The sequence below is a fragment of the Marmota flaviventris genome, chromosome 2, assembly GCF_047511675.1.
Source record: "Marmota flaviventris isolate mMarFla1 chromosome 2, mMarFla1.hap1, whole genome shotgun sequence".
In the NCBI taxonomy this organism is placed as follows: Eukaryota; Metazoa; Chordata; class Mammalia; order Rodentia; family Sciuridae; genus Marmota; species Marmota flaviventris.
In genome coordinates this window covers 91,004,647-91,032,568 of record NC_092499.1, presented here as the reverse complement: position 1 = coordinate 91,032,568, position 27,922 = coordinate 91,004,647, and the positions used below count along the sequence as shown (strand labels likewise).

At 35.9% G+C, this 27,922-nt stretch overlaps 1 protein-coding gene across 6 annotated transcripts in view; it reads right to left on the bottom strand.

Moving 5' to 3' along the window:
* Nucleotides 1–27,922, bottom strand: part of Ganc (glucosidase alpha, neutral C) — an 83,172-nt gene that overhangs the window by 48,961 nt on the left and 6,289 nt on the right. For all 6 annotated transcript variants that reach the window (XM_027925980.2, XM_071608132.1, XM_071608133.1 and 3 more), the window contains exons 4-6: nt 27,621–27,726; nt 14,097–14,224; nt 8,746–8,928 (exon numbers count right to left, since the gene is read on the bottom strand). In XM_027925980.2, the coding sequence (XP_027781781.2) occupies nt 8,746–8,928; nt 14,097–14,224; nt 27,621–27,726 (417 nt within the window). The remainder of the gene's footprint in view (nt 1–8,745; nt 8,929–14,096; nt 14,225–27,620; nt 27,727–27,922) is intronic.

The following is a 27,922-nucleotide window of genomic DNA, read 5'->3' as shown; positions in this document are numbered from 1 at the left end:
TCAGATACAATGTATAAAAGAGAACACTTATTGGTTGTCTTGTCAGTAAAATTATATAAACTTTCATTTTATAAGCTTTTACATAAGACTTAGACAAATCTTAGATAGATAGTTCTCAGATGCATACATATACCTAGTTACATATATTTTGGATATCAACAATATTGTTATAATCTAAATAACAGTTGTTTGTTTAACCAATTACAAAATAATCATTTAAGACTTTAAAACAGCTACAAACCCTAATTCCTTTAAGACTTAGTTTCCCCAAGTAATAAAACCTAACAAAAAAACAAGAAAATCATTGATAGATAAGAGCAGATTAACGATTCTGACTTTTCTTCATATCAGTACATTAAAGTTTAAATAATTTTGTGCTAATTATAGCCAATTTAATCATAAACACAAACTTTTTGAAATTTACCTTCCACAAACCTTCTGTGACTTACTTTGACATTCACAAATTTACATCCTTAGTTTTGTCCCCTTTCATCTTGAACTTTAGTCCAAGAATATTACTTTGCCAGCAAAATACGTTCTCCTCAAGATACATTTCTTTCACCTCCTAACTTTCCATTCTAAAATATTTCCATACCTATAACTTTCTTTTATCATTTTAGTTTCAGACCCTTTTTAAATTTTTTTAGTTTAAATATCCATATATATTTTCACATATTCATATGTTTATATATATTCATGTATATATATGAATATACCATAACAGCAACCAAATTCCTGCTCATGCATTTTCATATATATATTCAGTTACATAATTATAAACTATAACTAAAACAAAACATTAACCTCAAAAGAAAAATAACTATATACAAATTTACATCCATTTAAGTATTTTCATGTATATTTTTACATATATATTCATTTTTGTATTCCTATATTTGAATAAAAATTTCAATCCCTAAACTAACCCTATTTATTTTTCTATGTTAGTCCTATACCCACCATATACCTTGGAGAACTTCTATACATATAAACCATAACATTTTACATGATTGTACCTATGTATTTGGGGATATAAATTCATAAATTCACAAATTCACATAAAAACCCATGGATATTTTATATATATACTCATTTCCATAAGTATAACCTAAATTTCACACATAACAATATTGCTTACCTTAAAAATATCCATAGATAAAAGTATATATATATATAAATTTTGATATGTGATATTACCTCTATATTCATATTTATATTCATATATATTGACATATATGTTCCAAAGGTAACCCATCCCCTAAACCAAAGCCATAATTCAGAACTAAATCTAGTCTTACTCATAATCATGAGCCTTTTTAACAAAAATTATAAACATAACTTTGAATATCCATATATATTTTCACATATATATTCTGTATATATTTATATACATTCATATACATATGTATATACCCTAATGGCAACCAAATCCTACCTATAAGTTTTTATATATATTCTGTTACATAATCATATTTAGAATCTTAAGAAAATTATAAACATTCATCTCAAAAGAAAAATAATTATATACAAATCCATACCCATTTAAATATTTTCATGTATATTTTTACATATATATTCATATTTGTTTTCATATATATGGAAAAAAGTGTTCAAACCCAATATTACTGTGTTGTGGACTATTTGATTCTTGAAGTTGAGAAGGGTTTGCTTGATGTACATAGATGCTCCGTTGTTTGGGTCATGATTGTTGTCTTGTTGACATATAATTCCCTTAAGCAATATGAAATATCCTTCTTTGTCCCTTGTGATTAACTTTGGCTTGAAGTCCACTTTATCTGATATGAGAACAGAAACCTCTGCTGTTTATGTCATCCATATGAGTGGTATGTTTTTTCCTATCCTTTCACCATCAGTTTGTGGATGTCTTTGCCTATGAAGTGAGTTTCTTGGAGATAGCACATTGTTGGGTCTTGTTTTTAATCCAATCTGCCAGTCTATGTCTTCTTTAAGAATTTTTTTTAGTTATACATGGACACAAGATCTTTATTTTGTTTATTTATTTTCATGTGATGCTGAGGATTGAAACCAGTGCCTCACATGTGCAAGGCAAGTGTTCTGCCACTGAGCCACAACCCCAGCCCCAGTCTATGTCTTTTGATTAATGAGTTTAGGCCATTAATGTTCAAGGTTATTGCTGAAATATGATTTGTGTTCCCAGTTATTTTGGTTTATTTATACTTTTTAATTTGAATTAGTTTATCCTTTGATTAACTATTCCTTTAATATAGTTCTTCCCTTTGCTGGTTTTCACTTTTTTTTTTCATTTCTTCTTCATGGAATATTTTGTTGAGAATATTCTGAAGTGTAGGCTTTCTGGTTTCAAATACTTTTAATTTTTGTTTATCATGGAAGGTTCTTATTTCATCCTCAAATATGAAGCTTAATTTTGCTGAATATAGGATTCTTTGTTAGAGCTCAGTATATGTTATTCCAGCACCTCCTAGCTTTGAGGATCTGGGTTAGGAAATCAGCTATGATCTGTGTTGGTTACCCCCTCCATGTAATCTGATATTTTTCTCCCATAGCCTTTAAAATTCTATCCTTATTCTGTATGCTAGGCATTTTCATTATAATATGACATGATGTGGGCCTGTTGTAATTTGTACACTGAGATCCTGTAAACCTCTTATATTTGACTTTCCATTTCATTCTTTAGATTTGGAAAATTTTCTGATATTATTTCATTGAAAAGACTGTGCATTCCTTTAGCTTGTATCTTCATGCCTTCATCTATCCTGATAAATCTTAAATTTGTTTTTTTCATGATATTCCATAATTCTTGGAAGTTCTGTTCATGGTTTCTTAACATTTTCTCTCTGGGTCAACTCTATTTTCAAGAGTATATATTCATTGTCTGAGGTTCTGTCTTCCAAATGGTCTAGTCTGTTGGTGATGCTTTCTATTGAATTTTAAATTTGGTTTGTTGTTTCCTTAATTTCAAGGATTTCTGTTAGTGTTTTTTTTTTTTTCAGAATCTCTATTAAAGTGATCTTTTGCTACCTCTATTTGCACTCTTACATCATCTTTTACTTTGCAGATTAATTTAACCATGTACATTCTAAACTCCTTCTCTGACATTTCTTCCACTGTGGTGTCAATGTTTTTTGTTATTGGAGTATCTTGGTTTGCTTGGGGTGATTTGTTCTGTTGCCTTTTCATGTTGTTTGTGTGTCTCCCCATTTAACAGTATGGCTCTGAGGCAGTAAAATTTCTGCCCTGTGGACTTAAAGTGTCCCTGAAGGTTTCCATTACCTCACTGTTTAGATGGAGACAAATAACAACAATCACCAATGCAAACAGTATATAGCATTAATCCAAATAGTTCCTACTATGATATCTACAATGTTAATTATCACAGTAAACAGAAATTATATGATCAGTTACTGCCTATCATAAAAACAGCAAGTTTGCAAAAGGATTTACATTTTCAGGTGATGGACAGGAAGAGAATAAAAGTGATATAGGATGTGATGATTATAAGGAGGCGAGAAGATAGAAGTAAAAGATTAAAAGAAGAGCAAAAGAGAGAAAAATAGAAATTGGCTGTTAGCAGAAGAAAAGAGAGAATCAAGGGAAACAGGATAAAAATATAAATATAAAGCAAAAATTTTTAAAAATTAAAAATAAAAATAAAAGAATACAAAGCAGAACTGAACTATACTAGTCAAACATCATACTTCATAAGAAACTAAACCATGTTAAATAACTGTATTCAGAAATGCCAGAGAAGAAAAAAAAAAATAAAGGAAACTGTATAAATGTCCATGTACCATTAAAGTCACAATGAAACAGTGAAAAAGAATTTATAAAAGCAAAGAAAAGAAAAAAAGTCTTCATGAAAATTTAAAGAATTCTTTCCATTGGAATTCAAAATAGTCTCAACTTCTCAGCATTTTTTGGTGGGGTCTTCTGGAGTGTGATGTTCCACCCTCTAGATTGCTGGAGTGAGAGAGGTAGAGTCCTGCAGGTGGAGTTCCTGGAGGCAGGGTTTTAGGCTTAGGCAGGCTCCAGGCTCTTTGATGAATGCTAATTGGTCTAAAGATTTAAATCAGCACACCTCCAATGCCCAGTTTTGCTCCACACTGGAACACTATACCCCAGGGATCTCACCTGGGTTCCACTTGTGTGGTGGGGGAGCCAATTTTTAGTCCCTGTGTCACCTGCAGACCCCAAGTTTCCTGGTCTTGGGTTAACTTCAAAAATTTCTCACGCCCCTACCCTTCTGAATTCCTGGCCAAATGTGACTCTCCCAGCTGGACTGGAGGGTGAGGGGGAAAGCTGGGTGGGTTTCCTCCATCAGTTGTCCCCTGTATAAACCTTTCTCCATGTTTGATTTTCTTCTGGTTACTTAAGCACACTCTATGTCACACATAGTGTGTATTACTGAGCCTGTATTTTGGGCCAAACTTGGGTTTGCTAGGAATTGGCTTCCTCAGTTGCTAGACCTCTTAAAGAAGCTGCAAAATGGTTCTTTCCTTTGTCCTCTGTATGCTACCTGGAGAGATGGCAGCTTCTTTCCCCACACAAATATCTTGCAGAGAGTTCTTCGGGTTTGTTGAGCAATCTCTTCGGTCTCTAAATGTTCCAAACCCAGGGCTGGGGATGTGGCTCAAGCGGTAGCGCGCTCGCCTGGCATGCGAGCGGCCCGGGTTCGATCCTCAGCACCACATACAAACAAAGATGTTGTGTCCGCCAAAAACTAAATGTTCCAAACCCAGACATACCTCAGGCCTCCCAAAAATGCCGGTTTCTTTACTTCCCTTTTCTCTCTACTATGCTCATGGACGGACCTCTCTATCTGGAGCTTCTGACCCGGCTGTGGCAGCACCTATGCCAGTGGGGATTTTTTTCCCTTATTTTATTATATCCAACATCCTGTGTCCCATATCTGCTTTGAATGTTCAGTTTTAGGTTTGAATAAAGTCCCTCCCTTCCTTTTTTTTTTTTTTTTTGTTCACCTACCTTGCAGAGAAGCTGCATGTCTGCTTTCTTGGTTTCATGCCACAGAGCAGCCAGGAACACGACCTCCTCTATTCTGCCATCTTGGAACTCTTCCCAACCCCCCACTTTTTTTTAATGTTTTATTTTCTCTTGATAAGTCTTTAGGGCCTCATTAAGTTGCTGACATTGCAATTGAATTTGCAATCCTCCTGCCTCAGCCTCCTGAACTGCTGGGATTACAGGCATGAGCTATTGTGCCCAACTTATACATATTAATGCTTTAAATTTTTTTAAATTTTTTAGTTGTAGTTGGATGCAATACCTTTATTTATTTATTTATTTATTTTTATGTGGTGCTAAGGATCAAACCCAGGGCCTTGCATGTGCTAGGTGAGCACTCTACCGCTGAGCCACAACCCCAGCCCTGTACATATTAATTTTTAAATTCTTATAGATGTTAAAAAATTTCCCTGGTATTTTACTATTTATTTATTTTTGTGGTAGTAGGGATGGAACCTAGGACGTTATACATGCTAGGCAAGTGCTCTACCGCTGAGCTGAGCTGAGCTATATCCATAGCTCTTTTTCTTCTTCTTCTTTTTTTTTTTTTTTTTTTTGAGAGTCTTGCTAAATTTCTAGATTTGTCTTGAGCTTGTGATCCTCCTGCCTCAGCCTCCTGAGTAGCAGGGATTACAGTGCATGCCTACCTTTTAATTTTAAAATATTAATAAACTTTATTTTTTAAAGCAATTGAGGCATAGATAAATGTATGATATGAATCCTCCATTGTAGTATCACATAGAGTATTTCTGCTACTATAAAGTCCTCTGTGCTCTGTTCCTACAACCTCTGGCCACTAATAATCTTTTTACTATCTCCACAGTTTTATCTTTTCTAGAATGTCCTATAGTTGGAATTACACAGTATGTAATCAGATGCCCAGATTTATGATTAGCTTCTGTCATTTAGTAATAGGCATATGAATTTCCTCCATGATATTTGTTTTTAAACATTTTAAAAATGTACATAATTATTATACATGAGTGGGATTCAGCATGCCATGTTCAAATATGCACATAATTTGATCAATTTCATTCCCTGGTCCTCCATGATATTTTCATGACTTGACAGCTCATTTCTTCTTAGTGCTGAATAGTATATTCCATTATCTGGGTGTTCCACAGTTAGTCAATTAACCTACTAATAGATATTTTGGTTGCTTCCATGTTTTATGAATTATGAATAAAGCTGTTATGAACTTCCACGTGTAGTTTTCTTTGTGGACATAAGTGTTCAATACATTTGGGAAAATACCAAGGAATGTGATTGCTGGATAATATGGGAAGAATATGTTCAGTTCTGCAAGAAATAGCCTAATTTCTTCCAAAAGTGGCTGTAACATTTTGCATTCCTACTAGCAATGAATTAATTTCTGTTGCTCCACATCCTCTACAACAGTTGATGCTGTCAGGGTTTTAGATTTTGGTCATTCTAATAGATATGTGCTAGAATCTCCTTATTTCAACTTGCAATTCCCTAATGAAGTTTACAAGCCCACTTGTCATTTGTGTATCTTCTTTTGTGAGTTGTTAATAATTTTTTGGCCTACTATTCAACTGGGATTTGTTTTCTTACTATCAAGTTTATCTCTTTATATACTTTGGATAATAATCTTTTATCAGATGGGTCTTTTGCAAATATTTTCTCCTAGTCTACAGCTTGTTTTTATGTTCTCTTGACATTATCTTTCACAGGGCAGAGTTTTAAATTTTTTTTTTTAGTTGTAGTTGGACACAATACCTTTATTTTATTTATTATTTTTATGTGCATAGAACCCAGCACCTCACACATACTAGGCAAGCGCTCTACTGCTGAGCTTCAACCCCAGCTGTGTTACACACCTGTAATCCCTGCTACTCAGGAGGCTGAGGCAGGAGGATCAGAAGCTCAAGACAAACCTAGAAATTTAGCAAGACTCTCAAAAAAAAAAAAAAAAGAAGTTTTTAATTTTAATGAAGTTAAGCTTTGTTAATTGTTTCTTTGATATTATATCTAAAGAAGATATTATCATATTCAAGGTCATCTAGGTATTATTCTCTGTTATCTTCTAGGAGTTTAACATTTTTGTTGTTTATATTTAGGTATCCTTCTTTCTTTTTTTTTTTTAGTTGTGGATGGACACTATGCCTTTATTTAAAAAAATTTTTAATATTTTTAGTTGTAGATGGACACAATACCTTTATTTTATTTAGTTTTTTTATTTGGTGCTGGGGATCGAACTAAGTGCCTCACACGTGAGGGCAAGTACTCCACCACTAAGCTACAACCCCAGCCTCTACATTTAGGTTTCTGATCCACGTTGAGATCATGTTTTGTGAAGTCAATAAGGTCTGTGCCTAGATTTACTCTTTGCATGTCGGCATCTAATGGTTCCAGTATCATTTGTTGAAGACTATTGGCTCTGTACTACATTTGCTCTTTGCTAAAGATCAGTTGACCACTGTGTGAGTCTATTTCTGGGCTTTCTATTCTGTTCCACTGATTTATATGTCTGCCCTTTCACTAATACCACACTATCTCTATTACTGTAGCCTTGTAGTAAGTCTTGAGTTAGGCTATCAGTTCTCCAACTTTGTTAGTCTCCTCAGTGATGAACTGGCTATTCTGGATCTTTCGCCTTTCCATACAACTTTGGTTTGTCAATATTCACAAAATAACTTGCTGGGATTTTAATTTAGATTGCATTGAATCTACAGATAAGGTTGGGAGAACTGGCATCTTGACAATATCAAGGTGTTCTATCTATGAAAACAAAACAACTTACTATTTATACTGTTCTTTGAAATATTTCATCAGAGTACTGTAGTCTTCCTCACATAGATCTTTTACTTATTTTTAAATTTAAAGATAAGTATTTTGTTTTGAGGGTGCTAATATAAGTGGTAAATGTGTTTTTTATTTCAAATTGCACTTTTCATTGCTGGTATACAGGAAAGTAACTGACTCTTGCATATTTAATCTTGTATCCTGCATCCTAACTCACTCATTCTCTAGGAGGATTTTATTTTATTTATTTATTTTTATTTGTGACACTGGTGGTCACAGGGCTTCACATACACTAGGCAAGTATTGTACCACAGAGCTATAGCTCCAGGCCCAAGATATTTTTAATATTTAAAATTTATAATTTAAGATAGAAATAAAATGAAACCCAGGAAAAAACCTCTCACTATTTGGGAATAATGACTGCTAAATGCTCTCTGAAGACCATGTAATATGTTCACTATTATGATAAAAATGCAAATAACTACTGACTGGAAGACTTAAAATAATAATTTTTTTTTTAAAGGAAGAATCTCTTCCTTATCATTACTTCTTAATCATGTGACTGGGAACAAGTAGCTTTGATGGAGTGGATAGTCCAAGAACATTCCTGTAGAACTATTCATACTTACAGTTACTCAAGTTATTCTAGGGGAGAAAGTGACATTTTGAAGACATAATAGTTCACATTAATACTTTTTTAGAAGGCTGTGGAGGGAGAGAATGCCATCAGTCACACCCAGGGTGTAGTAAGAATGCGACATTCTCAAAAGTTTGGGAATCATTTTTGTCACAAAGCATGTATTTACCTGCACATATGAAAACATGAAATTCCTCAGAATATCACAGCAAAAAAGGTAAACCAATTTTCTGTGATGAATTTATTCTCCTGATAAGCAGCTGATACTCATAACTAGGTTTTTGTTAGGTCTTTATGCATTAAGTAATGTGTAAAAATACCTTTGTTTGGGAGGAATCTGTAGGTGCTCAAAGAATAATTTGCCCTGGGAATTTATGCTCATCACAACCTCTTTTTCAGATACCAAGTCTATCTTGAATGGGTTTTCTGTGATATGACACTTCAGATCTCCTTTTCCATCTTCCAATATCAGACTGCCTTTATCCCCTGAGCACGAAATCAGCCTAGAAAACAGAGCAGGAAAGGAAAATAAATTGCTACAGGTTTACATGGTTCTATGTGACTTGTAATTCAAAGTAATTAATTAGTAAATCAATCTTAATGAATATAGCATAGATAGGACAATGGAAAACCATTGTTGAGAGCATGGGTTTTGGTGTCAAGAGAGCTTATATTGAACATAACTTTACCTTATTACTTTATAACATTAGATAATGAAGTTATCCAACATTTCTACATCTCAGTTTTCTTATCTGTAAAGTACAGATAAGATAAAAGTTGCAACCAAAATAGTTTTTTGGACAGAATTAAGTAAGACCATGCATAGTACCTGACACAGAAACACTCAAGTGTTAACTGTCATCATCAGTATTACTTCTGTGTGTAAAGTCTAGTAACACTTCAGAATTTAAACATTATTTTCCTTTCTCATTTCCACCATATATTCAGAAATTAAGGAGTCTACAGGAAATGGACCAGGTCAATTTTTATTTATCTACTTATTACTTACTACTTATTACTTTTATTTATTTACTTATTATTATACCTCATCAGCCTCCAATTCGACAGGCAGACTCTTAAGATGTTTTGGAGCCTAAGGATGTAAGCTCAGAGCCAGCACTTAAAATCTCTCTCAGTCCTAGATTTCTCCCTTTTTGTAGTGCACATTCACCCTGGTAAACAATCACAGGATCTTTTAGGGATGATGATATGGGACAGTTTATGTTCTTACTATGTCCTTTCAGTCATTTTCCATAGATTCTAGGACTCCCTTTCACGTAGATGTTTGGGACCTGGAAACCAATTGTCTGGAGTGGTTGAGAGGCTGTCTCACTGCTCATTAAGCAGGACTCTAGTCCATCTGTCTTAGACTAATGGACCCCAGGATAAATTGTTAACTACCCTGAGGGTTAAAATGTTTTGTGTACTGGGCTGGGGATGTGGCTCAAGCGGTAGCACGCTCGCCTGGCATGCGTGCGGCCCGGGTTCGATCCTCAGCACCACATACAAACAAAGATGTTGTGTCTGCCGAAAACTAAAAAATAAATATTAAAAAAAAATCTCTCTCTCTCTCTCTCTCACTCTCTCTTTTTTTAAAAAAATGTTTTGTGTACTATGTGAGCCTTACTGCATATTATGAAATTATGTCCACTTTGTCTCTCACAATTAAATGCTGCTACCTTGCCTCTATCACCTTGAATCTTTTATCATTGCCACTGCAGAGAGGCCATTTTAATGGCATCAATTCCCACCATTATCTCCAGTCTGCAGAAGAAAAAAATTCATTGCAATGCTTTCCAACTGTTCCTTTGCTAATGTATTTCTCAATGAAGGGGTATCTTCTGGATTCTCTTGCAGAAAGAATGAGGGGCAAGGTGAGCTGGTTTTATGTGACAAATCCACTTGAACATCTTTATTTCCCTAAGTCTATGAATCATTTCTTCTCTACTGTGCTTTGGAATTTTTGGATCTCAGTTTAATCAGCAGAATCCATAGCTGAGTTTAATTCAAAGTTAATCAACCAAGCAAACAACCTGAACCACTCTCAGCTGTCCCATTTAGATATCAAATCTATATTCTCTGGTACATGTACCTGTGTCAATAAATTTAACCTGATCTAAAATAAGTTTCTTTCTTCTTGTCTAGAAATCCCCCAGAAATAATTTCCACACATTTCCCAGGTTTTTGTCATCATAAATTCTTATAATTCTGTAAGCATGCAAGCCTTCTCCTCCTAAGTTTGAATGTAATATGCTCAAATAAATTGGGATCTGGCTGTGACAATGAGTCTGGAGGGAATCAAGGATGGTAAGGGTAAAACAAGGAACATTGAAATCCCTTTTCAAGGTTTATCTTAAATGAGGTCAGGGTCAAGCAAGTCAGGATCAACCTTATTGGATATAGCAAGAAGAGCCATTTCTTCAAGAATGGGAAGCTCAGTGGAGTTCTGAAGTTCAGGTATTTAGGTTTATGAAACTCTTGCAAATGTTGCCATTAAATTTTAACAGGTCCTACCTCTTCCCAGTTAACTCCCTAAGTTCACAGATGTGAGGAAGTTGTGAATTCAACTTCGGTTCTCATTCAATAGCTTTAGTATCGAACTCTGTATGTGGTTTTTAGCTACAAGGACCCTGCAACTACAAGAGATGAGAGAATTTCAGGATAGTTCTCTGAAAAAATCATGAGTTAAGAATTTAAAGTCCTAAGACTGTTTTCTTTCATTAAGCTCTTCAGGGAAGCTAATAGCAGCTAGGCTACCACAGAGTTTAGTGCTACGGTTCTACCACCTGGTCTGCTTTCAATAGGTGTTTTATTTCAGTTGACCACCAGTAGTAATTTAAATAACTTTGACACAGAATGCCATGGTTTATTACTACTTATATTAGTTTGATATGCATCCAAAACAAAATATCACAGGGTGAGTACATGTTTAAACAATAGAAATTTATTTTCTCATAGTTCTGGAAGCTGGAATTCCAAGACCAAGGTGTTGGAAGGTTTGGTTTCTATACCCCCCTACCACTGTGTACTGGGAATTAAATCTAGGGAAACTCTACCCCTGAACTACATTTCTAGCCCTTTTTATTTTGAGATAGGGTCTCACTAAGTTGTCCAGGCTGGGATTAAACTTCTTATCTTTCTGACTCAGCCTTCCAAGTCATTGGGATTACAGGTATGTGCTATTGCACTTGGCCAGGTGTGGTTTCTTGTAAGGCCTATTCCCTAGGCTTGCTGAACCTTATTTCTGAGTCCTCACATGAGTGTTCCTGTGTGTGTGTGTGTGTGTGTGTGTGTGCCCTAATCTCCTTTTCTTCTAAGGACACCAGTCATAATTGGTGAGGTCCAACCTAACGTCCTCATTTTAACTTAATCACCTCTTTAAAGGCTCATTGCAAATACAGTTACATTTTGAGGTATTAGGAGTTAGGGGTTCAAAAAATCAATTTTTTTGGAGGACACAATTCGGTTCATACATTAGTATTCCATCACCTAATGGAAACCAGGTCCTCATTGCCATCAAATTTAACTAGATCAAAAGCTAATTGCATATTCCCAATCTTGAGGTTCTGTTGCCTGTATCCACTTCAGATAGCAACTACTTTATTAACAAGGGATCAACTGGTGATAATAGGAACAACTCTGGCAGAAAATAAATGACTTAATAGTGGAAACTCTTTGCTTACATCATGGGAAGGTTTCAGGTTACAGGTTTCAGACTATACATCTAGTAATGACCCCTAGAAACAATACTGTTTTACTGTATGGCCAATGGAACTTCTATCTCAGCTTCATATTTTGAAGCCCTAACTCCTAGTACTTCAGTGTGTGACTGTATTTGGAGATAGGACCTTTAAAGAAGTAATTAAGTGAAAATGAAAATTAAAGTCCTATCGCATGAAGTCATTATGAAGTCTATTATGACTAGTGTCCTTATGAGAAGAGATTAGAGGACACAGAAGCATGCATGCATGTGCGCGCAGAGACACGCGCAGACACACACAGAAACACAAACACACACACACATACACACACACACGGTCAGTTATGTGAGGACACAGCAAGAAAGTAGACACGCTTCTTGTAAGGCCTAGGAGATAGGCCTTTTAAGAAACCAAGCCTGCTAACACCTTGATCTTGGCTTTCTAAACATCAGAACTATGATAAAATAAATGGAACTTCTATCTTAGGAAGTTGGATAATCAGAAGTCACTGTGGCAATTGTTGGGTTCTAGGATCATGCCATATTAGCGCTACTATGGAGATTAGGAACCTGTGATCCTAACTAATGGCCTTAGAGCCAGTCTACAGCTGCCAGATCTACACAAACAAATGGAGAATTTAGTACTAAAATCAACATTTATGCACATGCATATGATTGGTAGAAACTAAATTATATCAGAAACTCTAGGTACAAGGGAATCTGAGAAATGCAGTTTTTAGTTATTGCAATAGTGACAGGCCCTCTAGAAAGAGGTGGGAACAGAAGCAGAACTAATAGTCATATTTACGGCTCAAAACTAATATCATCCAGAATCCAAAACATGGCAAAGATAGTAGAGAAAAAATATCATATTAATTTTACTTGTGAATACAGATATCAAAATGTTAAAGGATCTCCAAGCAAAATGAAACCTCCATCATTAAAAAATAACTTACTGTGACCAAATGGTTATATATATGCATAAACTCAATTGTCAAACTGTAAAGGCTTGAAAACGGTCTCCTTTAATCCTGTTTTCTTGGCATACAATAGCAGTTCAGTGAATAGATGACTTTAATTTATCATAATAAAATTAGTTTTTCCATATTTATACTGACCTTTTTAAAATATTTTTTATACATTTTTTTAGTTGTAGATAGGTACAACACCTTCATTTTGTCTATCTATTTATTTATTTAATGTGCTGAGGATTGAACCCAGTGCCTCACACATGCTAGGCAAACACTCTACCACTGAGCTACAACCACAGTCCTCTACTGACCTTTAATAATAATTTTGTGGAAAAAATAATCTACCTAAAACCATGGGAGTGACAGCGAAAATTGAAATATCTGGCATAGTTTTATTTTTCCTTAGTGAAAAAATATGAAAAAACAAAAAACAGAAATCAACTGGGAGAAACAGACTTGAAATCTCACTGTGGGGAAAACTGATAAAGATTTTGCACACATTCGAAAAATGCTTTAGTCCCTAAAGATTTTTTCACCTAGGCACCAATAATTAATTTCTCTCTAAGTAAAATTACATGTTAGACTTCTAAGAATACCCTTAATTAAGAGTGAGTCAGTCTAAATTATAAATTACTATTGGTATGGGAGTTTGGCTGGTAAATTAGGTCTCTAGAGCCTTGCTGTTAATCTGAATAAGTAGCTTTCTTTCTACTTGCTCCCAAAGTCTAGCTAATAAACTGTTTTGTTGTGAGAAGGAAAGTGGGGATCAAAGTTCTGTTCCCCTATTAATAGGTGCTGGTAAGTAAAGTGGTAAAGAATAAATAGAATGGATAACATAGAAAACTGATAAACTTATCCCTGAATAATTGAATACTAACCCTAAAAATGATTATAGTTTTGAAAAGACAAAATAGGAGGCATATAAAAAAACTCTAGTATTCAAGGTATGATAAAAGAACATGTAGAGGGTGTATCTAAGACATCTTGTTCCTTGGCTTACCTTACAGTCTTTGGCTTGCTGATGAGGACGTCAGGAACTTCATACCTGGGTTTCAGTGGAGTTTCTTCATTGATTTTAAGTCTGAAAATGTTTTTCTCTATACCATAAACTTCAGCCAAAAGAGGAACCTGGGAACAAATATATGAGATTAGCTTCAACAGGTTTCCCAATGATATTCTAACAAATTACAATAATTAGAAAGAAAATAATTTGTTTAAATTATTAAAGGGCATATATAGCTATGAAAATTAGAGAAAAATGAAAATAATAGAAAGAACAAGCTCCCAATTTATGTACTTGCTTGGTTACACCTGTGGTAGCACAAGAAGTACCCCTATATGGTTAGGTAAACATATAATTGTCCAAACCAGGACCTTTAGAATAAAGAGTGACTATTAATAATTACATGGATAACAGGGATAAACTAAAAACAGCCTTGGGAAATTGAGATACATAGCCACTATTATCTATGATAAATTACAGATGTGCTAAGAATAACAGTTTGTTAAAACCATAATAATTTGATTCCAACTGAATGAAAGATGAAGGCTAGCAGGCCACAGAATAGAATACAGAGTAAAACGATGATCTCTGTGGTTCTCTAGTATTAGATGAAATGAGGCTTGCTATACTAAAATCAAGCCAGCTCTATGAGACAGAAATGGCCAGATTTAGGTTACAAAATGAGGCATCTAGATCAGAGGACTATTTTAAGATGGTGGCTTTCAATGGGTGTGTCATGCCACACTCGTCTATGGCAAATTCTTCATGAAGTACGATGCTAAGTTTTGGTTACAAATGGATACTTATATTATTATTATTACATCTAAAAAGAGTAACCTGGGTTGGCTGTGTGATGTAGCGTGGAAGAGTTGATATATGGTGATATAAGCATGGAAAATATCAAGCAGCACCAAAAAAATATGCTTTTCAAGGATCTTTGCCTCTTGAGAATGAATATAGAAGACTAGACAAGGACTGTAAGCAGTGACATGATACTGAAGAGCGACAAACTGGTGCTACGGCTATGGATGCTTTTATAGAGAATTTAAGACAGAACTATGTTGAGTACATTTCCATTGCTCTCTTAAATTCAACTAACATTTATTTAACATTGTGATGATTAAAGTCTTAGGAAGATGGTAATTTAAAAGGGATGAAACAGGTACAAAGTTCACATAAGGCATTTTATAAGTGCAGATAGAAAGATAAGTATAGTGCTAGGGGGAATAAGGAAGGGAACTATTTTTTATTTTATTTTTGGTGCTGAACTCAGGGTCATTTTACCATTGGACTACATCCCCAGCACTTTTTATTTTTTATTTTGAGACAGGGTCTCACTAAGTTGCTTAGGGATTGGCTAATTTGCTAAGACTGGTTTTGAAGTTCGAGTCCTCCAGTAAGGGGTCTATCAATGATGAATGTGAGGTGAGAGGTTCTGGGATGTCTCCAGCAATCCAACTTCTAGAACTTATATTAAAATAAAGTTCTAGAAGTTGGATTTCTGGAAGAGGAGGTATTTCAGCAGGGTTTTTGGAGATTACTACAATTTCAGATAGGCAAAAATGGGCAAAACATGTTACAAAGGGCATATATAGGTTGTCTGCCTATATATGATAACAAATTGTATCTAGTTGTGTACTCAGAATCCTATTTTTAGTAAAATATCTTTCTTAAAAAAATAACTAACCAAATAAGCAATTTTTTAATCAGCGTTAAAGCTCCATTTTAAAATTTTAAAAACTTAACTGAGCAATATTCCCCAATAGGGTGGCTCTCTTCAAAGTCAATATTCAGATCCATTCTTTTTATTTTGTTTTTGGTATTGGGGATTGATTGGATGCTAAGCAGGTGTTCTACCACTGAGTTATCCCCCTAGCTCCCATATTCATTATATCTCTTTCACCAATACAGGTTTCATGTTCTAGCACATTATATTCTTAGATGTTAGTATGTACTTAACTGCTGTGATCTGGTTAATGCTCTATTACCTGTTGGTTTAGTTTTTGTTCCCCTAATATCTTTCACCAATACAGGTTTCATGTTCTAGCACAGTATATTCTTAGATGTTAGTATGTACTTAATTGCTATGATCTGGTTAATGCTCTATTACCTGTTGGTTTAGTTTTTGTTCCCCTAATATCAGTATACTCCAAGAAATCAAATAAATAAAGCTACTTGGGTTAAAGACAGTGGAAGTAGCCCAGAACTCCTAGCTTAGAGCCCTCTCTCCTTTCTGCGTTGAGCTCTTAGATACTTCCAGGGAAACCCCAGGACTCTGTAGATGACAGTTTTAAAGCCACAGCCTTCTTAACTGCACTACTGCTCAATCTTTTCCTCAAAACTTTGCTCTTTCAAAAAGTCCAGATGTGAATGTTACATTATTTAATTTGTTTTAAGAATTTCTAGATATTCCTGTTCTTACTTGTTAGGGACCTATTTAGATATTTATGAACAAAAAAATATATAAATGAATTACAAATACTTACTTCCTAGTTGTGATGGTTGGGAATATCAATGAAAATTATATTAAAATAAGTTCTAGAAGTTGGATTGCTTAAATTGAGAAGTTAATACTAATCCTAAGATAATAAAAGCAGTTACTCTCAAATTGCATGCAGATAAACAAATATACACCTAAAAATTTTAATGGGGTTTTGCTTCCTTAAAAATATTTAAGATGTATAACATCCACATATGCAGAGAAGCTGAGATAAACCCTCAGAGAAGGACATTTTTTGGAGGCTCTTTCTGATATTACAAGTCTCTGATTGGTTTTTCATATACCCTTACTCAGAGGCCCATTTTTCAGTCAGGGTAAAAGAGTACACATGGCTTATCTTATTTCTCCTACACTAAATAAAAAAAAACCTATTAGCCTGTCATCCATAAGTCTAATTGTTTTTAATGTCCACACGAGCAAAAATATGAGACATTTTATAAAAAACATAGTGGTAGAAATAGCTTTGTCTATGTATTCATGCAGAGAATTGACCATAGTTATACTAGAATAACTTTTTTTCACCCATGACTGTGAATCACAACTATTAGAAACTATCACGAAGTTAACAATCCTTGAGTACACATTTAAATGGCAGAGTAATGATTTTCCTTCATAATATCCACTATCAACTCCTCCTTGATGGACTGATCTTACTTTTCCTCTGACACCAGGTCTCTATGATATTAAGAACAGATATCCTGGAAGTCTCAAGATGGCAGGCCAGAGGGAGGCAGCATTCTGTGTTGCTCTGTGATCCAGATCTCACCTAGTCAGAATATTTCATCTCTAAGAGTGTTAGAGGACCCCTATACAGCTGCTCTCCGCAGAAATCACCAGTGACTCCATGCAGGGCTTGGGACCTCAGCATTCGAGTAGGACGCTGGATGTTTGTCCAAAATTCTAGCCCAAGCAAGGCTCAGCAAGCGCCCTAGCAGAACCACCTATCAACACATCTGTAGATCGCCAAGACTTCGCTCTGCTCCCATGCAGGTCACTCAGCTGCTACCTACCCACAGCACACGGCCATCACCTGGCTTCCCCCACCTCTCCAGGCTCCTCCTACCTCACTAAACACTCAGGTGCTGAAAGCAGACCACTGCCATCTTGGCTCAACATTCTTGCCATATCCATATTAGCCGGGGGCAGTTCCCAGATCTCCAGCAGCCAGGTACCAGGTTTCCAACCTTCCCTGCTTCCCTGTGGTAGTAAACCAACACAGTAGATGCCCAACACAGGAGTGCAGTGCGACCAGGGAGCCGCCCAAGGGAGAGTTTCCTCAATTGGGAACATCTAGCGGAGAGGGAGATGGGGCTAAAGTTTGGAGCCTAACAGACCAGGAACTGGGAAATCTCTAGGCAAGAGAGGAAAATAGTTCTGGGAGCTCAAGACATACGAGCGGTCCCAAAAAGAGACCCGTGAGGTGAGTCTCCCTGCAGGGACTGGCGGGTGGCACTCCCTGTATCCAGGCACCCTTTGCCAGGACTAGTCTTCCTATCCTGGTTACCTTCACCGTCTGGAGGGCAGAGACACCAGCTTACAACAGACGACCCCACCTATTGGATGAGAAGAGAAGCAGGAAAGATACGGATCTCTAAAGCTAGCTACAACCCTGGTTTCTTCCTTCAAGTTTTTTGTTTTTTTTTTGTTTTCTTCTACCCCTCTATCCTCTGGCCCTCACATCCCCAACATATGTGAAACCAAGAACTCTGCATGAAATAGAACTTTGAGGACTGAGTCATCTGAACAACATCATATAGAGGAGAGGTCTTGGAATCCCTACAAGAGCACTACAAACCTATAGGGTAAAAACAATAACAATATAGACCCATAGAGCTGGAAAGGAAGACACACAAGTAACATGAAGAAAGTGCCCCAAACAGATGAAGACACCACATCATTAGAATCATTGGCAGCCATAGCAGAAGAAATGACAGAGGAGGAGTTTAGGATGTACATGGTTAAAATGTTCTGTGAACTCAAGGAAAGTATCAGAGAACAAATACAGGCAGTGAAAGATCACTTCGACAAGGAGCTACATAAACAAATACAGGAAGCAAAAGATCACCTCAACAGGGAGATAGAAGTTCTAAAAACAACAACAACAACCAGAAATCCTTGAAATGAAAGAAACAATTAACCAAATTAAAATTTCAAATGAAAGCATCACCAACAGAGTAGACCACTTGGAACATAGGAAATCAGACAATGAAGATAAAATATATAATCTTGAAAAGGAGATAGACCATACATTGTTAAAGGTAAGAAACCATGAGCAGAACATTCAAGAAATATGGGATAGCATAAAAAGTCCAAATTTAAGAGTTATGGGGATAAAGGAAGGCCATAGAGGTCCAAACCAAAGAAATGAACAATCTATTCAATGAAACAATATCAGAAAACTTTCCAAACATGAAGAATGAATTGGAAATCCAAATTCAAGAAGCCTCTAGGATGCCAAATGTACAAAATCACAACAGATCCACGCCAAGCCATATTATAATGAAAATGCAGATATAAGATATATATAGATATATATAGAATAAGGAGAGAATTTTAAAAGCCATAAGAGAAAGGAATAAAATTACATATAGGGGAAAACCAATTAGGATAATGGCAGATTTTTTAACACAGACCCTGAAAAGCTAGAAGATCCTGGAACAACATATATCAAGCTCTGAAAGAAAATGGGTGCCAACCAAGAATCTTATATCCAGCAAAATTAAGCTATAGATTTGAAGATGAAATATAAACCTTCCATGATAAACAAAAGTTAAAAGAATTTATGACTAGAAAACCAACACTACAAAACATCCTTGGAAAAATATTCCATGAAGAGGAAACAAAAAACAACAGTGAAAATCAGCAGAGGGAGGTAATACCCTAAAATAAAAACTAATCAAAGAAGAAAATTAAGTCAAGTTAAATAACAAAAATAAATAAATATGGCTGGGACTACAAACCATGTCTCAATACTAACCCTGAATATTAATGGCTTAAACTCACCAATCAAAAGACATAGGCTAGCAGATTGGATTAAAAAAAAAAAGACCCAATAATATGGTGTCTCCTATCAGACTCATCTGATAGGAAAAGACATACACAGACTGAAGGTGAAAAGTTGGGACAAATCATACCACTCACATGGAATGCAGAAGCAAGCAGGGGTTTCCATCCTCCTATCAAATAAAGTAGACTTCAAGCCAAAGTTAATCAAAAGGGATAAAGATGGACATTATATACTCCTCAAGGGAATCAAACACCAACAAGACATAACAATCCATATATATGCCCCAAACAGTGGTGCAGCTGTGTTCATCAGACAAATTCTTCTTAAGTTCAAGAGTCAAACTGATCACAACACAATAATTTTGGGTGACTTTAACATATCTCTCTCACCACTGGATAGATCTTCGAAACAAAAGTTGAATAAACAAACTATAGACATAAATAGACTCAAGGATAAGAGTCATATGATCTCTCAATGGATGCAGAAAAAGCATTTAAAAAATACAGCATCCTTTTATGTTCAAAACATTAGAAAAACTAGGGATAAGAGGTACATATCTCAACATCATAAAGGCTATCTACACTAAGTCCCAGGCCAACATCATTGTAGATGGAGAAAAATTGAAGGTATTCCCTCTAAAAACTGGAACAAGACAATGATTCCCTCTTTAAACACTTCTATTTAACATAATTCTTGAAACACTGGCCAGGACAATTAGACAGTCGAAAGAAATTAAGGGACATGTATAGGAAAAGAAGAATGTAAATTAGCACTATTTACTGACAATATGATTCTATAGCTACAAGACCCAAAAAGCTCCCCCACAAAACTTCTAGAACTAGTAAATGAATTCAGCAAAGTAGCAGGTTATAAAATCAACACCCATATATCAAAAGCATTTTTGTATATCAGTGACAAATCCTCAGAAAGGGAAACAAAGAAAACTACCCCATTTTCAACAGCCTCAAAAAAAAAATACTTGGGAATCAACAAAAGAGGTGAAATATCTATACAATGAAAACTACAGAACCCTTGAGAAATAAATCAAAGAAGACATTAGAACATGGAAAGATCTACCTTGCTCTTGGATAGGCAGAATTAATATTATCAAAATGACCATACTTCCAAAAGCACTATACAGATTTAATGCAATTCTTTAACAACTCACACATCAAAATCCCAATGGCATTCCACATAGAAATAGAAAAAGCAATCATGAAATTCATCTGAAAAAATAAGAGACTCAGAATAGCTAAAGCAATCCTTAGCAAGAAGAGTAAAGCAGATGGCATCACTATACCAGACCTTAAACTATACTACAGAGGAATAGTAACAAAAACAGCATGGTATTGACACCAAAAACAGACTGGTAAACCAATGGTAGAGAACAGAGGACACAGAGAATAACCCACAAAATTACCATTATCTTATATTAGACAAAGGTGCCAAAAACATGCATTGGAGAAAAGATAGCCTCTTCAGCAAATGGTGCTGGAAAAACTGAAAATACATATGCAACAAAATGAAATTAAACCCCTATCTCTCACCATTCACAAAACTCAAAGTGGATCAAGGACCTAAGAATTAAACCAGAGGCTCTCTGTCTAACAGAAGAAAAAGTAGGCCCTAATCTTCATCATGTGGGATTAGGCCCCAACTTCCTTAATAAGATACCTATAGCACAAGAATTAAAACCAAGAATCAATAAATGGGATGAACTCAAACTAAAAAGTTTCTTCTCAGCAAAAGAAACAATCTGTGAGGTGAATAGAGAGCCTACATCTTGGGAGCAAATCTTTAACAACTCACACATCAGATAGAGCACTAATCTCTAGGGTATATAAAGGACTCAAAAAGATAAACACCAAAAAAAAACAAATAACCCAGTCAATAAATGGGCCAAGGACATGAATAGACACTTCTCAGAAGAGGATAATCAATCAACAAATATATGAAAAAATGTTCATAATCTCTAGCAATTAGAGAAATGCAAATCAAAACTACTCTAAGAGACCATTTCATTCCAGTGGATGGCAGCAATTCTGAAGACAAACAATAATAAGCGTTGGCGAGGTTGTGGGGGAAAAGGCACACGCATACATAGCTGGTGGAACTGCAAATTGGTGCAGCCAATATGGAAAGCAGTATGAAGATTCCTTGGAAAACTTGGAATGGAACCACCATTTGACCCAGCTATCCCTCTCCTCAGTCTATATCCAAAGGACTTAAAAATAGCATACTACAGGGACACAGCCACATCAAAGTTTATAGCAGCACAATTCACAATAGCTAAACTGTGGAGCCAACCTAGATGCCCTTCAGTAGATGAATGGATTAAAAAAATGTGGCATATATATACACAATGGAATATTACTCAGCAATAAAAGATAATAAAATCATGGCATTTGCAGGTAAATGGATGCAGTTGGAGAAGATAATTCTAAGTGAAGTTAGCCAATCACCCCCAAAACAAATGGCGAATGTTTTCTCTGATATAAAGGACTGACTCATAGTAGGGTAGGGAGGGGGGGAGCATGGGAAGAATAGACAAACTCTAGATAGGGCAAAGGGGTGAGAGGGGAAGGGAGGGGGCAGGGGGCTAGCAAAGTTGGTGGAATGTGATGGACATTATTATCCAAAGTATATGTATGAAGACATGAATTGGTGTGAACATACTTTATATACAGAGATATGAAAAATTGTGTTCTATATGTGTAATAAGAATTGTGATGCATTCCATTGTCATGTTTAAAAAATAAAGGCAATAAAAAAGAACAACAGTTATCCTAAAAGGCCTGTAAGAATGAATGACCTCTCCCAGCTGTTAAAGACCTTCCAGGATTCAGAGAATGGTCAAGACCTCATTAAATCATTGTAGGACACTAACTTCCCCATCCAGTTTCAGTTGTTTTACTGTAAGCACTGATTCTCTAGGGAAAACACTAGAAACTTCACACTGGGCATCAGCCTGTTCCTCAAGGTCAATTAGCCTGTCCAGGTGTACTTCTGATTGTCCAGTTACCAAATTTGCTGCCTATTCCTGGCCATTTCAGCAGAAACAGCACTTGCTAAAAAGTGATAACCATGCTTCATCTGCTGTGGATATGACTAGATAGGCTAATTCTCATTTTTGTTCTGCTTAGAAGAAGTAAGGAGTAACTTCATGGAGGTGCTCAGAAATATCATGGCATCCTTGGAGAAAGAGAAGTGCTGTCTCTCGTGAAATCTTGCAAAAAGGTTGCAAAGTAAATTATGTTGTCAAATGATCACCCATATTATAAGAAAACATCAAAATTAGCAATATAAAGTAGGCTAAAGACAAAGATCTGCTCCTGACAGCCTTGCTAGTTGTACTCACAATACAAGTACATTTTTCCTTGTATCAATGTCACAAGATTAGAACTCTGCTTCTCAATCTAGGACACTGAAAGTACAAAATTCACTGAAGGTAAAAGAAAAAAAATGATAATAGTAGGGGGGAAAACAGCAGTCAACACTTTTTTTTTTTTTTTTTTGGTGCTGGGGATTGATCCCAGGGCCTTGTGCATGCGAGGCACATACTCTACCAACTGAGCTATATCCCTAGCCCAGCAGTCAACACTTTTATGATCATTATCCTTCCAGACTTTCTTCTGGATGTTTCTTTATCAAATAGCTACTTGATTATTCTGTCTTTAGGAATAAGAACAATACTATATTGGGACCCTATGTGAGAAAAATTCAGTATCTGATCCTGCTACCAGCTTCTCTTCAAAGTCTGGATGTCCTGACCTGATGATAATATATAGATCAACACTTCAGTTTGTTTTGTAACATTACTGTATCCTAGGAACATCATATATGCTATGGAGTGAACTGTGAACACCCAAATTTGCATGCAAAAGTTCTAACACTCAATGTTATGTTATTTGGAGACATAGCCTTTGGGAGGGATTAGGCTTAGATGAGGTCATGAGAGTGGAGTTCTTAAACTGGGATTAGTGTCTTTATAAAACCAGAATTTATTCTGTCTTTATCCTCCATGTGAGGAAGAAGCAGCCTTCTACAAGCCAGGAATAGGGCCATCACAGTGAATGTTGTCTTGTCTTGGAATTTCTAGCCTTCAGAACTGTGAGAAAGAAATGTCTGTTTAAGTCACCCAGTCTGTGATATTTTGTTATGATGGCCCAAGCAATAAAAAAAGACAATGTTGAATGAAGCTTGATTCTGTTTCTTAATTGTTTATTAAGGGACAGACTGGGGAAAGAGAATTGGGAAGAAGGAATAAACAAAAAACAAATCCTGACAAATCTGAAGTTACTGCTTTAAGGGTTTTAAAGGAGAGGGGGCAATCCAGCACTGAGAGTGCTGTGTTTTTCAGAATCTGCCTCATCAGTGCAATTTGAGAACTTCAGCTGTGAGCTGAATATGATCCTCTTAGACTTTGGGACCTGTCTTTCTGAATCTGAATTTTTAAAAAAACTAACATTCTTATTAAGTGAATGTATGCTTATTTCAAACATCCAGACAACACTGCTTCCATATCTTGATATGCAATCCCCTTACAACAATCATCTCATCCCAGAAACAACCTTTGATGGAGATTCTATTTCCATGCAATGAGATGAACACAAGGAGCTGACAACTTTTAAAGATTATTGTCTGGATCTACATCATTCCTATGAGACTAACATAAGGCATAAAACTTTAAGTTTCTATTAGTGTTCTCAACTTACAGGATAAGGAGGACATAATAAGAATTCAGCCCAAATTTCAGAGTGACTTCTCAGAATATAAATTTGATTGAACTCAGAATACTCAGATTCCTTATGCAGTTCTGATATTTCCAAACACCTGAACATAGAGTCTGTTCCAAGGGGTCCACTAATCTGTCCTTGCTTTCAGGCTCCTCAGCTCCATTGTGAGCCAAATGCTGTCTGTGTTGAGATCCTGAGGGTCCTCCTGTACTATAAATTCTTTTCCTCTAAAGGCATCCAGATCTGTTGCACTTTGGTGCTGGCAACTGACCTGAACAGCAGTCTCTCACATGTTCAGGATCCAAAGAGAGAAAATGATCTACAGTAATATACAGGGCATATGTGGAGGGTCTATCACTAACTATTGGTTTCTAGATGTGTTGAGAATTTTCATTTTGATAGCTGGACATGGTGGTTCACGCCTGTGATTCCAGCAACTCAGGAAGCTGAGACAGAAGGATTGAACGTTTGAGGCCAGCCTCAGCAACTTGGGGTTGGGAGGCAAGACCTTCAGCAACTTAGTGAGACCCTGTCTCAAAATAAAAAAAATAAAAGTAAAAAAAGTCTGGGGATGAAGCTCTGTAGTAAAGTGATCTGGGTTCAACCCCTAGATATCAGAAAAAAAGAATTTTCATTTTGGTTCACCAATGATACTCTGAGTAATTTTGCATTATTGATTTTGCTTCAATGTGTGTCTTCATGATAGTGATTGCTCAGTACTCTCAATATAGTAAGCCTCCCCAAGGATGGATAAAGATTCTTGTCCTGATCATGGACACTATAACTCTTTGAGGTTGATGACAGGAAGGAAAATGAGAAAATGATCAGAAAAATGAGACAGGAGAGTTCCTGATATCTGGTGATAGACTTTAAGACTCCTGGAAAGTCTGTGATAGGCTTCGCATTTTCTGTAGCCACGAGCTTCTACTGATCCCAACAAAAGTTTCTAAATTAAAGGTCTTACAAATGTTACGAATGTTATAGAGATCTCTGATGTGGGTAGTTTTTGTTCTACCTCCTCTGATTTTCTTCAGTAGAGATTTTAGTAGAGATTTTCTGAGTTTCTTTAGTAGAGTTCTATTGGGCAGGAACTATTGTAGTTACAAGGAGATCTCACACAGCTTTCAGGTAAAAGTCAGTGTCCTAGAATTTACAGTGAGTTGATGGAGTCACTGTTCAAGCTGTTTAGGGAACCCAGGCCATATAGTCTTAACTGTATGTTTCAGTTACAGAATTACCATTTAGTTCATACTGATCTAGAGGACTTGGAAACTTAGGATGCTTTTATAAGATGGAGAAGAATGTGGAAGTAGGGGTCAGGTTGAGAGCATCCGATAATTGTGCATGGTCACAATTCCTAGCACAGATCATGGTACTTCTTCTATGACTAGCCCATCATTTTTTTTTTTTTAATGTGTGTGTGTAAAAAAATTTTTTTATCATGTTTCACTGCAGTTATTGACAGATTTGAGGTAAAACTATTGAGTCTCTTAACAGTCTTGCTTTCATATGGACCTAGCACAATATGAAAAATGGTATCAAGAGATAGATATTAGTTGCAGAGATATAAAGATTCTTATGTACACTACTTTCTTTTTTGGGGGGGTTAATTGCTTTTATTTTTAAATACGTAACAGCAAAATGCATCACAATTCTTATTACACATATAAAACAAAATTTTTCATATCTCTGTTTGTATATAAAGTATGTTCATACCAATTCATGTCTTCATACATGTACTTTGGATAATGATGTCCATCATATTCCACCATCTGCTGAGGCTGGCCTCAAACTTTCAATCCTCCTGTCTCACCATCTTTGCTAACCCCCGCCCCCTCCCTTCCTCTCCCACCCCTCTGCCCTATCTAGAGTTTGTCTATTCTTCCCATGCTCCCTCTCCCTACCCAACTATGAGTCAGTCACTTTATATCAGAGAAAACATTCGCCATTTGTTTTGGGGGGGATTGGCTAACTTCACTTAGAATTATCTTCTCCAACTGCATCCATTTACCTGCAAATGCCATGATTTTATTATCGTTTATTGCTGAGTAATATTCCATTGTGTATATATATGCCACATTTTTTTAACCCATTCATCTACTGAAGGGCATCTAGTTGGCTCCACAGTTTAGCTATTGTGAATTGTGCTGCTATAAACATTGATGAAGGCTGTGTCCATGTAGTATGCTATTTTTTTTTTTTTTTAGTATGCTATTTTTAAGTCCTTTGGGTATAGACTGAGGAGAGGGATAGCTGGGTCAAATGGTGGTTCCATTCCAAGTTTTCCCAGGAATCTCCATACTGCTTTGCATATTGGCTGCACCAATTTGCAGTATGACTGGCTCATCTTTGTGGCATGTGGGAAGTAGTACGATGACCTGACAGGTAAGAAAAACTACTTATTTTAAGACATTCTTTTATATGTAGTAAACATAGTGATCTGTTAGTGAAGCAGCTCAGGAGATGGGATACTTGTGACTTAGATTTTCTACTGAATGGTCCTTTTACTATTCCCTGATCATCTGCATTTTCAAGTCTGAAAATTCACTGAATCTTCTCAGGCTACAGGAACAACTGTATGTTATATAACTTCGGGCAAGTGACTTTCTAGATCCAATTTTTATTATCTGATAACTGGGAATAATAAAATGTACCTCTTAGGTGCATTAAGAAGACTAATTAAAAAGAAACTATATTTGTAAACACCTATAAAACATCTGATATATAGATAATCTATGTTGACATTCATATTACTATTTTAAGTTTCTTTTTTTTAGTTGTAGATGGACAGAATACCTTTATTTATTTATTTTTATGTGGTGCTGAGGATTGAACCCAGTGCCTCACACATGCAAGGCAAGTGCTCTGCCACTGACCCACAATCCCAGCCCTCATACTACTATTAAAATATTATTAGTATAGCCAGGCGTGGTGGCACAAGCCTGTAATCCTAGTGGCTTGAGAGGTTGGGGCAGGAGGATTTTAAGTTCAAAGCCAGTTTCAGCAATGGCGAGGCACTAAACAACTCAGTGAGACCCTGTCTCTAAATAAAATACAAAATAGGGCTGGGGATGTGGCTCAGTGGTTGATTGTCCCTGAGTTCAATCCCTAGTACCCTCCAATATTATCAGTATAGACACAAAAAGATACATTGTTTCTCTAATGAAATATATTATGGAGATATACAATTTTAATTAGCTATTGTGGAAATTTAAATTATTCAACCCAAATGAACACAGAAACAAAATTATTCTCTGTAGAAGATACTTTTAACTCACCTTAGTTGCTTCATTAATGATTTGGAACCTGGTGCTGTCTTTTTCTGTTGTGACTGAGTCTAATAATGCCCGATAGGTAGAATTCTTGGAGAGCTGTTTTTGACGCCTATCAATATGAAGTATAAAGATGTGTGAGGACTACTTGTGACTGGAAGCATCCAATAGAATATATTAACATGTAAAAGTCATTAAAATGCATTATGAAGCTGAGAGTAGTAGCAGACACCTGTAGTCCCAGAAACTCAGGAGGTGGAAGGATCATGAATTCAATGTCAGCCTGGGCAATTTAGTGAGATTCTCGG